The sequence below is a fragment of the Gallinula chloropus genome (genome assembly GCF_964237585.1).
Source record: "Gallinula chloropus genome assembly, chromosome: 19".
Taxonomy (NCBI): domain Eukaryota; kingdom Metazoa; phylum Chordata; class Aves; order Gruiformes; family Rallidae; genus Gallinula; species Gallinula chloropus.
In genome coordinates this window covers 13,387,173-13,403,377 of record NC_140104.1, presented here as the reverse complement: position 1 = coordinate 13,403,377, position 16,205 = coordinate 13,387,173, and the positions used below count along the sequence as shown (strand labels likewise).

At 47.9% G+C, this 16,205-nt stretch overlaps 1 protein-coding gene across 1 annotated transcript; it reads right to left on the bottom strand.

Annotated features, from left to right (window-relative positions):
- Positions 1-1,752: 1,752 nt before the first annotated feature.
- LOC311199153 (olfactory receptor 14A16-like) lies at positions 1,753-15,286 on the bottom strand (the record flags this gene model as incomplete). The annotated part of the gene is made up of 2 exons (XM_084273202.1): positions 1,753-2,481; positions 15,092-15,286. 2 exons carry the CDS (start codon positions 15,284-15,286, stop codon positions 1,753-1,755), a joined length of 924 nt encoding a protein of 307 aa, XP_084129328.1.
- Positions 15,287-16,205: the final 919 nt, after the last annotated feature.

Below are 16,205 nucleotides of genomic sequence, written 5' to 3'. Positions count from 1 at the left end.
GGTGGAGTCTCCTTCTCTGAAGACATTCAAACCCTGCCTGGATGCATTCCTGTGTGATTTAGTCTAGGTGATCCTGCTCTGGCAGTGGAGGTTGGACTAGATGATCTTTTGAGGTCTCAGCCAACTCCTAACAGTCTGTGATTCTGTGATTCTATGATTCCTACCCAAGAAAATGATCCTAAAAGCTCCTGATGTCATTTTCAGGCTCTTCCAGTGTCAACCTTAGAAACTGCTAAATGCCCGGGTACAGCTCCAAAACAACAGGTTTGAGTTCTGAAAGACGTTCCTGGCCTGAAACCTCCCCAGGTGGCCAGTAGCAGCCCCAGTAACCTTCAAGCTAAGGGCTTTCATAGACAACGGAATGGTCCAAAAATTACCTGATGTCTCTTTGCAACTCTAACAGCGTCCACTTTTGGAAACATTAAAATCCAGCTATAGCTCCCAAAGAAAATGTTTGAGGTGTGGAAGATGTTCTTGGCATTAAACCTGCCTAGATAGCTCACTAGAAACCCTAGTAACCTTTGGGGTGAGGAATTTCCTGAGACAGCAAATGGTCCTAACATTGCTTGACGACACTTCTGGGTTCTACCAGTATATTCCTTCCAATGTTGCTGAATGAAGAGCAACAGATCCTTAACAAAAGCTGCACGGGATGAATGATGTTACTGGCCTGAAACCGTCCCAGGTATCCTACTAGAAGTCCCAGGAACCTTGGGGCTAAAGACTTTCATAGACAAAGGAATGGTCCTAACAGTGTCTGACTTCATTTTTGGGCTCTTCCAGTGTCCAGCGGGAAAGGGAGGAAGAAGAGAAAACAAGGAAGCCAAAACATTTAGAGTTGGGATAGGAACAGTTTACTAGGACAGCAGAGAGAGACAAACAACAATAATAGCAAAACATACAAAACTGGTGATACACAATGTGGTTTCTCACTGCACCACAGAGCTCAGAGCACACAGCTCAGAGCCCGTCACCGGAACGTCACCAAAATCATGAATCCTGGAGCTGCCTTCTCCTCCCACCACCAATCCCACCTTTATGCCAAGCATCTTGTAATTAGAATGGAATCCCCTCTTTGGCCAGTTCAGATCACCTGTCCTGGCTGTGACCACTACCTTCCCATTAGCAGGGAAATAAGAACAATTAAAAAGTCTTTGATTGCCTGGCAACAACTGGAAACATCAAGGTCTGATCAGGACGGTCCTCATCCCAGCTCCTGAACTTTGCATTCCACCTGCTGCTAGAAAGAAAATCAATTCTATCCTGGCTGAAACCAGGATATGACAGAGCAGTTCAATAGAATTCTGAAAGATGGGATGTTTTCCAACACTCTGAAGGTCAAAGCAGAAACCAGAGAATTGAGCAGCATCTGAAGGGCAAAGAGCAAGTGGAGGTGTAAACCTGTGAGCAAAGTGAAGTGCATACGTTCAGCCAGTCTGCTGAGAACATGTCCTTAGGCATGGCCTTATCATCAGGAGAGGTAGAAACACCTGAATAACGAGGGAGATGAAAGAGACTGACTAGTGGTAATGCCAGTACAGGGGAAGGTGAGTATTTCTTCTGCTGCCATGTGTGAGTGAAACAAGACCTGAGAATAATGCATTAGGAATGGGACAAATGTGGAAAATGCAATGAAAGCTTAGACAAAAAAGACAGAAAAAAAGGGAAAATAAAAAACATGCTAAATGCAGACTGGTCCTAATACGAGTTCCATGGTCAGTGATATGCAGAAGATGAGCTGTTCACTGCAGCTTAGAAACATCCAGTCATCAGTTTCCAGATGGCATCCTTGAGCTCCTGGTTTCTCATGCTGTAGATGAGTGGGTTCACTGCTGGTGGAACCACAGAGTAAAGAAATGAGACTACCATGTCCAGCAATAGGGAAGAGACGGAGGGGGGCTTCAGATAGGCAAAGATGCCAGTGCTGACAAACAAGGTGACCACGGCCAGGTGAGGGAGGCAGGTGGAAAAGGCTTTGTGTCGACCCTGCTCTGAGGGGATCCTCAGCACAGCCCTGAAGATCTGCACATAGGATACTACAATGAACACAAAACACCTAAAAGCTAAACACGCACCAAACACAATGACTCCAATTTCCCTGAGGTAGGCATCTGAGCAGCAGAGCTTGAGGATCTGGGGGATTTCACAGAAGAACTGGTCAACAGCATTGCCGTGGCACAGGGGCAGTGAAAATGTATTGGCTGTGTGCAGCACAGCACTGAGAAACCCACTGGCCCAGGCAGCTGCTGCCATGTGGACACAAGCTCTGCTGCCCAGGAGGGTCCCATAGTGCAGGGGGTGGCAGATGGCAACGTAGTGGTCATAGGCCATCACAGTGAGAAGACAGAACTCTGTGGAGATCAAAAATTTAAAGAAAAAGAGTTGAGCCACACATCCTGTGTAGGAAATGGCCCTGGTGTCCCACAGGAAATTGGCCATGGATTTGGGAACAGTGGTGGAGATGCAGCCAAGGTCGAGAACAGAGAGATTGAAGAGGAAGAAGTACGTGGGGGTGTGGAGGTGGTGGTCACAGGCTATGGTGATGATGATGAGGCCATTGCCCAGGAGAGCAGCCAGGTAGATGCCCAGGAAGAGGCAGAAGTGCAGGAGCTGCAGCTCCCGTGTGTCTGCAAAGGGCAGGAGGAGGAACTGGCTGATGGAGCTGCTGTTGTTGGACATCTGCTGACATCGAGTGTGGAGACCGGTCCTAGGAGGAAAAAGCAGTGGGAAGTTAGGGAACTCTTCTATGAGGAAAACCTCTTGTAACTCTTAGGGAACACCCTCACATTGACTCTCTGTATTCAGAAAGAGTTTTGTCAGGTCCCTTTTGGGAGGTCAGATTTGTGCTGGCTTGAGCGTGCAACTGCTGGGAGGAGGCTCAGCTGTGGCTCTTGAGAACTCAGTCCTGCCTGGCAGCAGTCAGTAAATAGAAGGATGGTGTGATCTCAGACTAAATCCCCTGTGGATAGGAATGAGCTTTTCATCACTGTCACTCCAGTTTCACCTGAGGTCAGAGCAGAGCTCTGGAGCTTTGGTTTTCACCTGACTGAGTGCTGAGGAGTTGTCCTGGTTTTTGGTCAGGATAGAGTTAACTTCATTTGTAGCAGCGGATGGAATGCTGTGTTTGAGAGTTAAAATGAAAGCAGTGCTGATAACACCCTGATGTTGTTAATTGCTGTCAGACAGTCAAGGACTTTCTCAGCTCTTCATGAGAAAGGAAGGGTGAAGCCAGGACAGGTGACCTAAACTGACCAAAGAGAGTATTCCACGCCAATTACGTCCTGCCCAGGATATCGGGGGGTGACGGGAGGAAGGCTGAGGGTGGCTCCGGATGCGCGGTGTTTTGGGGGACGGTCGGGTTCCAGGACGGCTCTGGGTGGCACGGCCTGAGCTGTATGGTTAGGTGAGAAACTGCATTGTGTATCAACAGCTTCATATAGTTTTGCTCTAAAGTCCTGTTAGCATTGTTATATTGTATCTTTCTGTTATCTTAGTAAACTATCCTTATCCCAAGCCACGGGCCTCTTAGTTTCTTGGGTTTGGGGTTATTTGCCCCTTCCTTTATCCTTCCCTTACTTCTCACTCCCCCTTCCTTCCCTTTTCCCTGCTCTTTTTTTCTTTAAGGAGCAGGCAGCTGCGTGGATCTTGGCTCTCAGCCGGGGTGAAACCACGACAGTCTTTTTGGCGCCCAACGTGGGGCACGAAAGGTTGGGATAACGGTAGATCTGACCCTGACCCGATTGTAATTAAGACAAAGTTTTGATAAGCACTTTGGTTTAAGCAGTCTCTGGTCACGATGCTCTGGTATTTACTTACAAGGCTGTGCTCACAGCTGTGGCAGCAAAAGCACCATCTGTTGTATGCAATCCTAGAAGGATTTTTTAACATCTTGGGGCTGCGGCTCCTGCTTTCGTTCCCGTACCTCCTTTTGGTGTACTTTATGACAACAGTTTATGATACAGTGATATCGATGATCATGAACTTGTGCTGGTACTTGTATAAGATTTTGCTGCCCTGTCCATTCTTTAGACAGGGAGGAGTTAATAATGGCAGCTGGTATGGTGGGAGTACAGAAAGAAATATCTATGCTGCTTTCTCTTCCTTTGGGCTAAATACAACAGCTCTGGTAACAGTTTTTGAAGATTTTCAATATCCCTGGGATATTCAAACTAGCATTTTGGTAAACATGGTCCAGCTTTTATTAAATATTAAGCAAAGGTTTATGAATACCACTCAAGAGTTTTCTGTGAGGCCAGATAATCATGAGTGGCAGGGTAGGTGGCAGATCATAGGCAACTACCTAGGCACTTTTTCACGCCCATTGTTTTGGAGTTTCACTCCTGAACAGTTACAGGACCCTGATAAAGTGACTGCATATCTGAAAAGAAATTGCCATAAGTTTCCCAGAGATGCACAGCTTACTGCACTGGGCCCTGGCCACTATTTACCAAACACTGCTTGATAGCAGGCAGCACTGCCAGTACTGTCAGCACTGTCAGAGGGAAAGGAAAGAAAACAGACCAGCAGAGACTGTAGCTGCTGCAACCCCTATGACTGGCACTGCAGCTATTGTAACCACTGTGACTAGCACTGAGGCCACTGTAACTTCTGTGACTAGCACTGTGGCTACTGCAACATGCCCAGCCGATGCTGCAGCTAGTGCTGCCCCTACAGCAGATACTGCTGATAAAACAAAAAATCAACCCACATCAGTGTCCGTTGATCCCGTACGAAAGAGGAAATAAACAAAGAGAGTTCTCCCTATAGTGAAGGAGGATGAGGATGAAAGTGAATCGGGGCCACCTGATGAATGTCAGGATAAAGCGGGGCCATCCCAACCATCTCAGGATAAGGCAGGGCCATCTCAACCATCTCATGATAAGGCAGGGCCATCTGAACCATCTCAGGATGAGGTTGTTGTCACACGATCCCTGTCCCTGAATGAGCTGCGTGAGATTCGAAAAGATTTCAGCCGCCACCCAAGTGAGCACATCATCACTTGGTTGCTCCGATGCTGGGATCATGCGGCCAGTAGTTTGGAATTAGATGGCAGGGAGGCCAAGCAGTTGGGATCCCTAGCTAGAGCATTGATAAAGCAATGCTAGAGCATTGATAGGCATTGATAAGGCAATTGGGGAAAAGCCTGAAATCCTCAGCCTCTGGAGGCGACTACTGTAAGTGTGAGGGAAAGGTATCCCATAAAGGAATACATTACATGTCAGTCACCCAAGTGTAACAACATTGAGGCAGTTATCCAGCACCTGAAAGAATTAGCTGTACGGGAGATAATTTATTATGATCTGGATAACTCACAGCTTCCCTCTGATCCTGATGACGTCCTATGCACTCCAGATATGTGGCGTAAGGTTGTACGAAATGCACCAGCAGGGCACACCAATTCATTGCAACAATGGACTGGAGTGATGTATATCGCACAAGAGTATATGAGGTGTCCTGTCGACACCAGAGTTATCAGGACAATGTTTCCCTCTCTGTCATCACAGCCGTAGAGAAACTGGTCAAACAACTTGACAACAATGTGTCCAACTCCCAACCCGCATGGAGCAATGTTGCAGCTACTGGGAGAAAGCGTCCGTCGTCCCAGAAGGCAGGACACAGAAGGTACACACTGCGAGAGATGCTGTGGTTTTACCTGCGTGACCATGGTGAGGACATAAGGAAGTGGGGTATGCAGCCCACCTCAGCCCTTCAAGCACAAGTAAATGAGCTGCGAGGTAAAAGAATCACACAACGTGATTCTGCCAGGAAGAACGCTGCACCAGTGAACAGCCAACACAATCAGCAACAATAGAGGTGCCCTGCCTCCAGCCAGGTGGAGGAGTGGGATAACCGTGTCTATTGGACTGTGAGGATCCGATGGCCTGGCACGTCAGACCCACAAGAGTACAAGGCTCTGGTGGATACTGGTGCCCAGTGTACGATAATGCCATCGAATCATGTTGGGACAGAACTGGAGTGACAGGGGGATCCCAACAATTGACTGTGTTAGAGGCTGAAGTGAGCTTAACTGGGAAGAACTGGGAGAAACACCCAATTGTGACTGGCCCAGAAGTTCCATGCATTTTAGGTATAGATTATCTCTGTAGAAGGTATTTTAAAGACCCAAAAGGGTACCAATGGGCTTTTGGAATAGCTGCTTTGGAGACAGAAGAAATTGAACAATTGCGTGCCTTGCCTGGACTCTTGGAGGATCCTTCTGTTGTGGGGTTGTTGAAGGTCGAAGAACAGCAAGTGCCAATTGCTACGACGACTGTGCACAGAAGACAATACCGTACTAACCGGGATTCCCTGATCCCCATCCATAAGCTGATTCGTCAACTGGAGAGTCAAGGAGTGATCAGCCGAACCTGCTCACCCTTTAACAGTCCCATATGGCCAGTGCGGAAGTCCGATGGAGAGTGGAGGCTGACAGTAGATTATCGTGGCCGAAATGAAGTGACTCCAGGTATGAGTGCTGCTGTACCGGACATGCTGGAACTGCAGTATGAACTGGAATCAAAGGCAGCCAAGTGGTATGCCACAATCGACATTGCAAATGCTTTCTTCTCAATACCACTGGCGCCAGAGTGCAGGCCACAGTTTGCTTTCACCTGGAGGGGCATCCAATACACGTGGAATCGTCTGCCCCAGGGGTGGAAACACAGCCCCACCATCTGCCATGGACTAATTCAGACTACACTGGAAAAGGGTGAAGCCCCAGAGCACCTGCAGTATATTGATGACATCATTGTATGGGGCAATACAGCAGAGGAAGTATTTGAGAAAGGAAATAGGATAATTCAAATCCTTCTAGAAGCTGGTTTTGCTATAAAACAAAGTAAAGTCAAGGGGCCTACTCGAGAAATCCAGTTTTTAGGAATAAAATGGCAGGATGGGCATTGTCAGATCCCAATGGACATTATCAATAAAATAGCAGCTATGTCTCCACCAAGCAACAAAAAGGAAACACAAGCTTTCTTAGGTGTTATAGGTTTTTGGCGAATGCAAGTCCCAAACTACAGTCTCATTGTGAGCCCACTTTACCACGTAACTCAGAAGAAGAATGATTTCCAATGGGGCCCTGAGCAGCAACAAGCCTTTGAGCAGATCAAACGCGAGATAGTCTATGCAGTGGCCCTTGGGCCTGTCCGGACAGGGACAGATGTTAAAAATGTGCTTTATACTGCGGCCGGAGAGAATGGCTCTACCTGGAGTCTCTGGCAGAAAGCACAAGGGGAGACTCAAGGTCGACCGCTGGGGTTTTGGAGTCGGGCCTACAAAGGATCTGAGGCCAATTATACTCCAACAGAAAAGGAAATACTGTCCGCCTATGAAGGGGTTCGAGCCGCTTCAGAAGTGATTGGAACTGAAGCCCAGCTCCTCCTGGCACCCCGACTGCCGGTGCTGGGCTGGATGTTCAAAGGGAAGGTCCCTTCCACACACCATGCCACTGATGCTACGTGGAGGAAGTGGGTTGCACTAATTACTCAGCGGGCTCAAATAGGAAACCCTAATTGCCCAGGAATTGTGGAAGTGATCACAGACTGGCCTGAAGGCAAAGATTTTGGGATGTCACCAGAGGATGAGGAGGTGACACGCGCTGAAGAAGCCCCACCTTACAACAAACTGCCAGAGAATGAGAAACGATATGCCCTGTTCACTGATGGCTCCTGTCGCCCTGTGGGAAAGGATCGAAGATGGAAAGCTGCTGTATGGAGTCCTACAAGACGAGTAGCAGAAGCCACAGAAGGACAAGGTGAATCAAGCCAGTTTGCTGAGGTGAAGGCCATCCAGTTAGCCCTGGACATTGCTGAGAGAGAAAAGTGGCCAATGCTCTACCTTTATACTGATTCATGGATGGTGGAGGTGGTTGCAGCAGTGGAAAAAGAACAACTGGCAGCGTAGAGGCAAACCCATATGGGCTCTGGGAAACTTACGGCAATTTTTTTTCAGATACGTAGCCACCTTATCAGGGTCCTGTAACTGTTCGGGTGTGAAACTCCAAAACATCGGACGTGAGAAAGTGCCTAGGTAGTTGCCCATACTCTGCCACGTACCCTGCCACTCGTGATTATCTGGCCTTGCAGAACACTCTTGAGTGGTATTCGTAAACCTTTGCTTAATAGTTAACAAAAGCAGAACTATATTCACCAAACATAACAACAGCAAAATGCTAGTTTGAATATCCCAGGGATATTGGAAATTTTCAAAAACTGTTACCAGAGCTGTTGTATTTAGCCCAAAGGAAGAGAAAGCAGAGTAGATATTTCTTTCTGTACTCCCACTATACCAGCTGCCATTATTAACTCCTCCCTGTCCAAAGAATGGACAGGGCAGCAAAATCTCATACAAGTACCAGAACACGTTCACGACCATCGATATCACTGTATCATAAACTGTTGTCATAAAATACACCAAAATGAGGTACGGGAACGAAAACAGGAGCTGCAGCCCCAGGATGTTAAAGGATCCTGCTAGGATTGCATACAACAGACGGTGCTTTTGCTGCCACAGCTGTGAGCACAGCCTTGTAAGTAAATACCAGAGCATCGTGACCAGAGACTGCTTAAATCAAAGTGCTTATCACAACTTTGATTTAATTGCAATCGGGTCAGGGTCAGATCTACCGTTATCCCAACCTTTCGTGCCCCACGTTGGGCGCCAAAAAGACTGTCGTGGTTTCACCCGGCTGAGGGCCAAGATCCACGCAGCTGCCTGCTCCTTTAAAGAAAAGAGCAGGTTAAAGGGAAGAGGGAAGGGGGGTGAGAAGTAAGGGAAGGGAAAAAAGGAAGAGAAAGGGGCAAATAACCCCAAAATCAAGAAATTAAGAGGCCCGTGGGTTGGGATAAGGATAGTTTACGAAGATAACAGAAAGATACAATGTAACAGTACTAACAGGACTTCAAAGTAAAATATATGAAGCTGTTGATACACAATGCAGTTTCTCACCAAACCACACAACTCAGGCCGTGCCACCCAGAGCCGTCCCAGAACCCGACCGTCCCACAAGAACCGCGCGTCCCAGAGCCGCCCCAGGCCTTCCTCCCGTCACCCCCCGATATCCTGGGCAGGACGTAACTGGCGTGGAATACTCTCTTTGGTCAGCTCGGTCACCTGTCCTGGCTTCGCCCCTCCTTTCTCATGAAGAGCTGAGAAAGTCCTTGACTGTCTGACAGCAACTAGAAACATCAGGGTGTTATCAGCACTACTCCCATTTTACTCTCAAACACAGCATTCATCTGCTGTTACAAATGAAATTAACTCCATTCTGACCAAAACCAGGACAATTAGGGAAGACGTTTTGGGTCATCCCTGCTTCAGGCAAAGGTAAACCCAGATCTGGGATTGTTTTTGCTCAATTACCTGGCTGTACTTGGTGGGTAATGCAGAGGAATGGAGAAGTTCGACATGTACCTCAATGGGATTTGATTTAGGTGAGAATAGCCAATATAATTAATAAAATAGAAATTGTATTATAATAATTGCTAAACAACCCATTACTCTATATTCATTATTGTTATGTTTGCTGTATGTTGTACCAACGGCATTATAGTCAGAGTCATACAAGTCAATGAAGGATGAGTGCCACCATGATGGAACTAAAACCTGGCCTCCCAAGAATATTTTTTGAAAATAAACACCTTTGACCAACAGACTATGAGCATGGGCCATGTCAGGTGTATTGGTTGAGAGCCCGGGATGTAGCATGCAATGATCCAATGGCACATACTATTATTCATACCCTGAGAGACTGTAACAACACATAGAGCCCAAAATCATGGTCTAAATCATAGAATCATAGAATCATAGAATTGTAGGGGTTGGAAGGGACCTCAAGAGTTCATCGAGTCCAACACCCCCCCGGCAAAGCAGGCTCCCTAGGACATATCACTCAGTTAGGCGTCTAGACGGGTCTTGAATATCTCCAGAGATGGAGACTCCACCACCTCCCTGGGCAGCCTGTCCCAGGGCTCTGTCACCCTCACTGGGTAAAAGTTCTTCCACATGTTGGTGCGGATCTTCCTGTGCTCCAACTTGCAGCCATTGCCCCTTGTCCTATCCCCACAGACCACTGAAAAGGGGCTGGCTGATTCCCCCTGCATCCCCTGCTTAAGATAATTATAAACTTAATTAGGTACCCCCTTAGTCTTCTCTTATCAAGGCTGAAGAGTCCCAACTTACTCAGCCTTTCCTCATAGGGGAGATGTTCCAGGCCCCTAATCATCTTTGTGGCCCTTCTTTGGACTCTCTCCAGGAGATCCCTGTCCTTTTTAAACCAAAGAGCCCAGAACTGGACACAATGTTCCAAGTGGGGCCTGACCAGGGCAGAGTAGAGGGGGAGGATCACCTCCTTTGACCTGCTGGCTATACTCCTCCAGATGCACCCCAGGATCCCATTGGCTCTCTTAGCCACCAGGGCACACTGCTGGCTCATGGCCAACCTGTCATCTACCAGGACCCCCAGGTCCTTCTCCACTGAGCTCATTAGGCCCTTGCACCTTTTGTTTGGCAGTCATTCCCGTACATTTAGCAGGGTTGAAGGTAAATGCAAGTAGAGCCAGAAAGTGATGTCGGGCACTGTTAAGAGCATTCGCTTAAAAGGAACTCCCTGAGCTCCAAATTTAGTGTACTTTGGAAGATTTTGGGCCTTTGCAGCTCTAGTTTGGGAGCTATTGCTGGGTATTTATCACTTTTGAAATTGTACACTGGTAGAGCCCAAAAATGATGTCAGGCACTTTTAGGACTGTTCCCTTGGCTATGAAAGCCCTGAGCCCCAAGGTTAATGGTCCTGTTTGTAGCCTACATGGGGAGGTTTCAGGCCAGGAACTTCTTTCATGCCTTGTACCATTTTTTTGGGGGGACTATTAGTGCTGTTTAGCAGTTTGGAAGGTGGAGGACTGTAGACCCGTGCAATAACGTCTGGCACTATTAGGGTTGTTCCCTTGGCTAGGAATGTGCTGAGCCTTAAGGTTATTCATGATGCTAGTGGGTTACCTAGGGAGGTTTAAGGCTAGGAACTCTCTAGTCCCTTGCCCCTTTTGTTTGAGAGCTATTGTTGGACATTAGGAAGTTTCAAATGTGGACACTGGTGGAGTCTGAAAATGACCTCAGGCACTGTTATGACCGTTCCCTTGGCTAGCAATGCCATGATCCTAAAGGTTACTGGGGCTGCTTGTCCACTCCCTGAGGAGGTTTCAGGGCAATTAGATCTTTAAGCTCTCACACTTTTGTTTGGGAGCTGTTGCTGGGTGGTTAAAGTTTTGAAGATGAACACTGGTAGAGCCTGACAATGACTTCAGGCAATGTTAGGACCATTGCCTTGGCTAGGAATGACTTGAGCCCCAAGGTTCCTTGTGCTTCTTGTCTGATCCCTGAGGAGGTTTCATGCCAGGAACATCTTTCAGCCCTTGCACCTTTTGTTTTGGCGCCATTGATGAATGCTTAGCATATTTGAAGGTGGATGCAGATAGAGCCCAAAAATGAAGGCAGACCCTGTTAGGATGATACCCTTGAGTGTGAAAGCCCTGAGCTCCCTTGTTAATGGGGTTGCTAGCGGCCTACCTGGGTTGATTTCAGGCACAACTCTATTTCAGCCCTGAAACCATCTGATTGGGAGCTATTACTGGATGTCTGTCAGTTTCAAATGTGGACTCTTGTAGACATCAAAAATGAAGTCAGGCAATGTTATGACTGGACACATCGCTAGAAAAGCCATGAGCCCCAAGGTTACTACTGCTGCTTGTGTGCTACCTGCAAAGGTTTCATGCCAGAAACATCTGTCACGCCCTGCACCTTTTATTTGGGAGCTATTGCTGGACATTCAGCATTTTCGAGTTGGACACTGGTAGAGCCCTATAATTATGTCTGGTATTATAAGACCATTCCCTTGGCTGGAAATGCCTTCACCCCAAAGTTACCAGGGCTGTTTATGGGCTACCTGGGGAGGTTTCAGGCCAGGAACATCATTCAGCCTTCATAGATTTATTTGGGAGCTACTGCTGTATGTTTAGAATTTTCGATGGAGGATGCAAGAAGAGACACAAAATGTCATCAGACACTCTTAGGACCATTCTTTTTGCTAGGAAAGACCCGACCCCCAAGGTTAATGGAGCTGCTAGTGGGTTACCTGAGGAGGTTTCTGACCAGGAAGTATTTTTAGCCCTCGCAACTATTCTTCCGACCTACAGTAAAGGTGTGAGATTCTCCCTGGTTCTCCTTTTGTTATTAATGTATTTATAGGATTAATACCAAAAGGAGGGTCAAGGAGAATCTCCCATCTTTATTGGATGAGGGGGGAGGCATTGTGAAGGCAGATGAAGAAAAGGCTGATGTATTTAATGCCTTTCTTGCCTCAGTCTTTAGTAGTAAGACCAGTTGTTTTGTAGCAAGACCAGTTCTCCCATGAGAGTAAAGATGGGTGGTCTACCTGAACTTCAGTGAAGCCTTCAGCACTGTCTCCCACAGCATCCTGCTGGTGAAACTAGCTGCTCATGGATTAAATGGATATACTCTTCGCTGGGCCCAAAGATTTGTGGTGAAGGCAGTTAAATAAAACTGGTAGCAGGTCACAAGTGGTGTTTCCCAGGACTCACTGCTGGGGCCAGTCCTCTTTAACATCTTTATTAATGAGCTGGGTGAGGGGATCAAGTGCACCCTCCATAAGTTGGCAGATGAAACCAAATTGTGTGGGAGTATTGATCTGCTGGAAGGCAGGAAGGCTCTACAGAGGGACCTGCGCAGGCTGGATTAATGGGCAGAATACAACTTTATGGGGTTCAACAGGGCCAAGTGCTGTGTTCTGTTATTTGGTCACAATAACCCCAGGCAGTGTTACAGGATTGGGTCAGTTTGGGGTGATATCAAGGTGGGGAATGGGTATTGGGTGCCTGCAGCCAGCAGGAAAACAGGTGGAAGCACGGGCCAGTGTGGGGTGGGCTGTGGTGCAGATGGCCAAGGCTGCCTGTCACACCTGATAAAACAAGGTCTTTGCCCCCTTGGCAATGGATGACGACCCTGCGACAGAGGCCTCAGAAGACACACACCGTACTCACAGTCATGAAGCATTGTTGCCTCCTTGCATCTGCCCCAGGGAAGGACACCATGTGTCCTGCCCCTGTCCTTCCCTTGGCATCACACTCCAGAAATCCCAGGGAAGAACCAGGAGACACAGGTGAGGGTCAGGATCTCCCTGCCCAGAGACTGGGGGTCAGTGCTTGGCATTTCTGCTTCATCAGACCAAGCCAGGGTGTCCTCAGCATCAGAGGTGCCTGTGCTTTGCCTGTGTTTGTCTACATTTGTCTGCTCTAACAAGCCCATGGAGAGACTTTGTCAGTGATGGCTCCCAGGAGCCTGATAATGCTCCAAGGTGCTTTGGGCATTAGTCCTGACTTAACTTCTTGAAGATTATTCTTCACTCTCCTCTTGGTAGCTGAGGTCTGTGGACTCAGAAGAAAAGGCACCATGAGGCTCCTTAACATCCAGAAAGCCCTTTACAAGCATGGCTCTTCAAGTCATTTTCATTACAAAACTCAGGGCTTTTACAGCTACTTGGATTTTAGTTAGGTCCTTGGTAATGAAGATTTCAAAGGGATTTCCCATGGAGGACCTTTTTCCCTTATGGCCTCCAGGGACTCCCAACACTTTTCCTGGCATCATCTCTGCTCACAGGCATGGACAGATTTCTCTGACAACAAACAGCAGTTAAACATGACGCAGTTTAATAACCATGAAATCTCTCTCCTCAGCTGCCTGCTACAGCCAAGCAGCGTGTGAAGGGGGTCAGCTTTCAGAGAAGATTCTCTCCCAGAACGGTTTTAATCAGATAAAAGGAAAGGTCGCTTAACACATTGAACTGCAGACAGAACAGTTCATTAGAATTCTGAAAGATGGGACATTTTCCGACTCTCTGAAACTCAAAGCAGAAATCAGAGAGCTGAGCGGCATCTGAATGATTAAGAGAGCAAAAGGAAGTGGAAACCAGTGATCACAGTGAAGTGCACACGTCCAGCCAGTCTGCAGGTACAGGGGAAGGTGAGTAGTTCTTCTGCAAACATGGGAACACGTCAGTGAAATTCCCTTTCTGTCACAGTGAGAAAGCATTGCCATTGCAGACAAGATGCAGAACATTTGCAGACAGACATGATGCAAAGAGAGCACAGCTCAGCATTACATGGTGTCTGGGTCACACAAGACCGGGATATACTGCATTAGGGTGGACCATGGGATGAACAGGGACCATGTTATTATGGTTTAAATAAACGAGACAAACCAAAAAACTAAACAACATACTAAATACACACTGGTCATAATGTGAAGTACATGGCTACCCATATGCAGAACAAGATGAGCAGCTTATTGCTGCTTAGAAACCTCCAGTCATCAGTTTCCAAACAGCATGCTGTAACTCCTGGTTCCTCATGCTGTAGATGAGGGGATTCACTGCTGGTGGAACCACTGAGTAAAGAAATGACACTACTACATCTAGAAATATGAAGAAGATGGAGGGGGGTTTCAGGTAGGCAAACATGGCAGTGCTGATAAAGAGGGAGACCACAGCCAGATGAGGAAGGCAGGTGGAAAAGGCTTTGTGCCTTCCCTGCTGCGAGGGGATCCTCAGCACAGCCCTGAAGATCTGCACATAGGACACCACAATGAACACAAAACACCCAAAAAATAAGCAGACACCGAGCATAATGAGTCCAATTTCCCCGAGGTAGGCATCTGAGCAGCAGAGCTTGAGGATCTGGGGGATTTCACAGAAGAACTGGTCAACAGCATTGCCATGGCAGAGGGGAACTGAAAATGTACTGGCTGTGTGCAGCACAGCATTGAGAAACCCACTGCCCCAGGCAGCTGCTGCCATGTGGACACAAGCTCTGCTGCCCAGGATTGTCCCATAGTGCAGGGGGTGACAGATGGCAACGTAGCGGTCATAGGCCATGACAGTGAGAAGAAAGTACTCTGTGGAGATCAAAAATGTAAAGAAAAAGAGTTGAGCCACACATCCTGTGTAGGAAATGGCCCTGGTGTCCCACAAGGAATTGGCCATGGATTTGGGAACAGTGGTGGAGATGCAGCCAAGGTCAGTAACAGAGAGGTTGAGGAGGAAGAAGTACATGGGGGTGTGGAGGTGGTGGTTACAGGCTATGGTGATGATGATGAGGCCATTGCCCAGGAGAGCAGCCAGGTAGATGCCCAGGAAGAGGGAGAAGTGCAGGAGCTGCAGTTCCCGTGTGTCTGCAAAGGCCAGGAGGAGAAACTGGCTGATGGAGCTGCTGTTGGACATCTACTGACGTCAAATGTGGAGATCTGTCAGAGAAGGAAAAGGCACAGTGAGAAGTTAGGGCACTCTTCCTTGAGGAAAAACTCTTCCAATTCTTAGGGACTACCCTCAAATTGACTCTGTATTCAGGAGGACTTTTGGCAGGTCCCTTTTGGAAGTTCTGCTTTGTGCTGGTTTGAGCCTGCCACTGCTAGGAACAGGGTCAGCTGTGGGCTCTCTAGAACTCAGTCCTGCCTGGCAGCAGTCAGTAAATAGAAGGATGGTGTGATCTCAGACTAAATCCCCTGTGGATAGGAATGAGCTTTTCATCACTGTCACTCCAGTTTCACCTGAGGTCAGAGCAGAGCTTTGGAGCTTTGTTTTTCTCCTGACTGTACCTGAGGAGTGTTTCTTCTCTCAGGACTCCCTGACATTGATGCTGCAGTGCCAGTGAAACCCCCCCGCTAAGTGTAGAGTGGGGAGAGCTGCTCTTTCCATCAGCCCTGATCTCAGTTGCCCTGTGCTGGACGCTCTGAGATCATCCCCCAGTGTTCCCCACAGAAGAAACTGCACCTCACAGACAGCTGAGGAATCCAGTCCTCAGTCCTATAGATGGGGGTCCTGAAGTGATGGTTACCTCAGTGCCAGCCCCACCAACTGACATGCCCAGAACCCCAGCTAACGGGGGGACAAAGGCAGCAAGGACAGGACGGGAAACAGGGAGAAATTCTCCAGCCAAGTCTGAAAGGACAAGGATGGACAGACTGGCACTCAGGGATATTTCCTCAATATTGGTTGGGCTGCCAAGGAGAAGTCTTAGCCTGAAACCCTGGACTTCTGGGTGCAGAGTCTGTGCTGGGTGGCAGAAACCAGGGGGTTTCTGTAGGAAAGTGTTTGGACTGCTGGGGATGTCAGGGTGGTACCAACTGCCATGACATTCCTG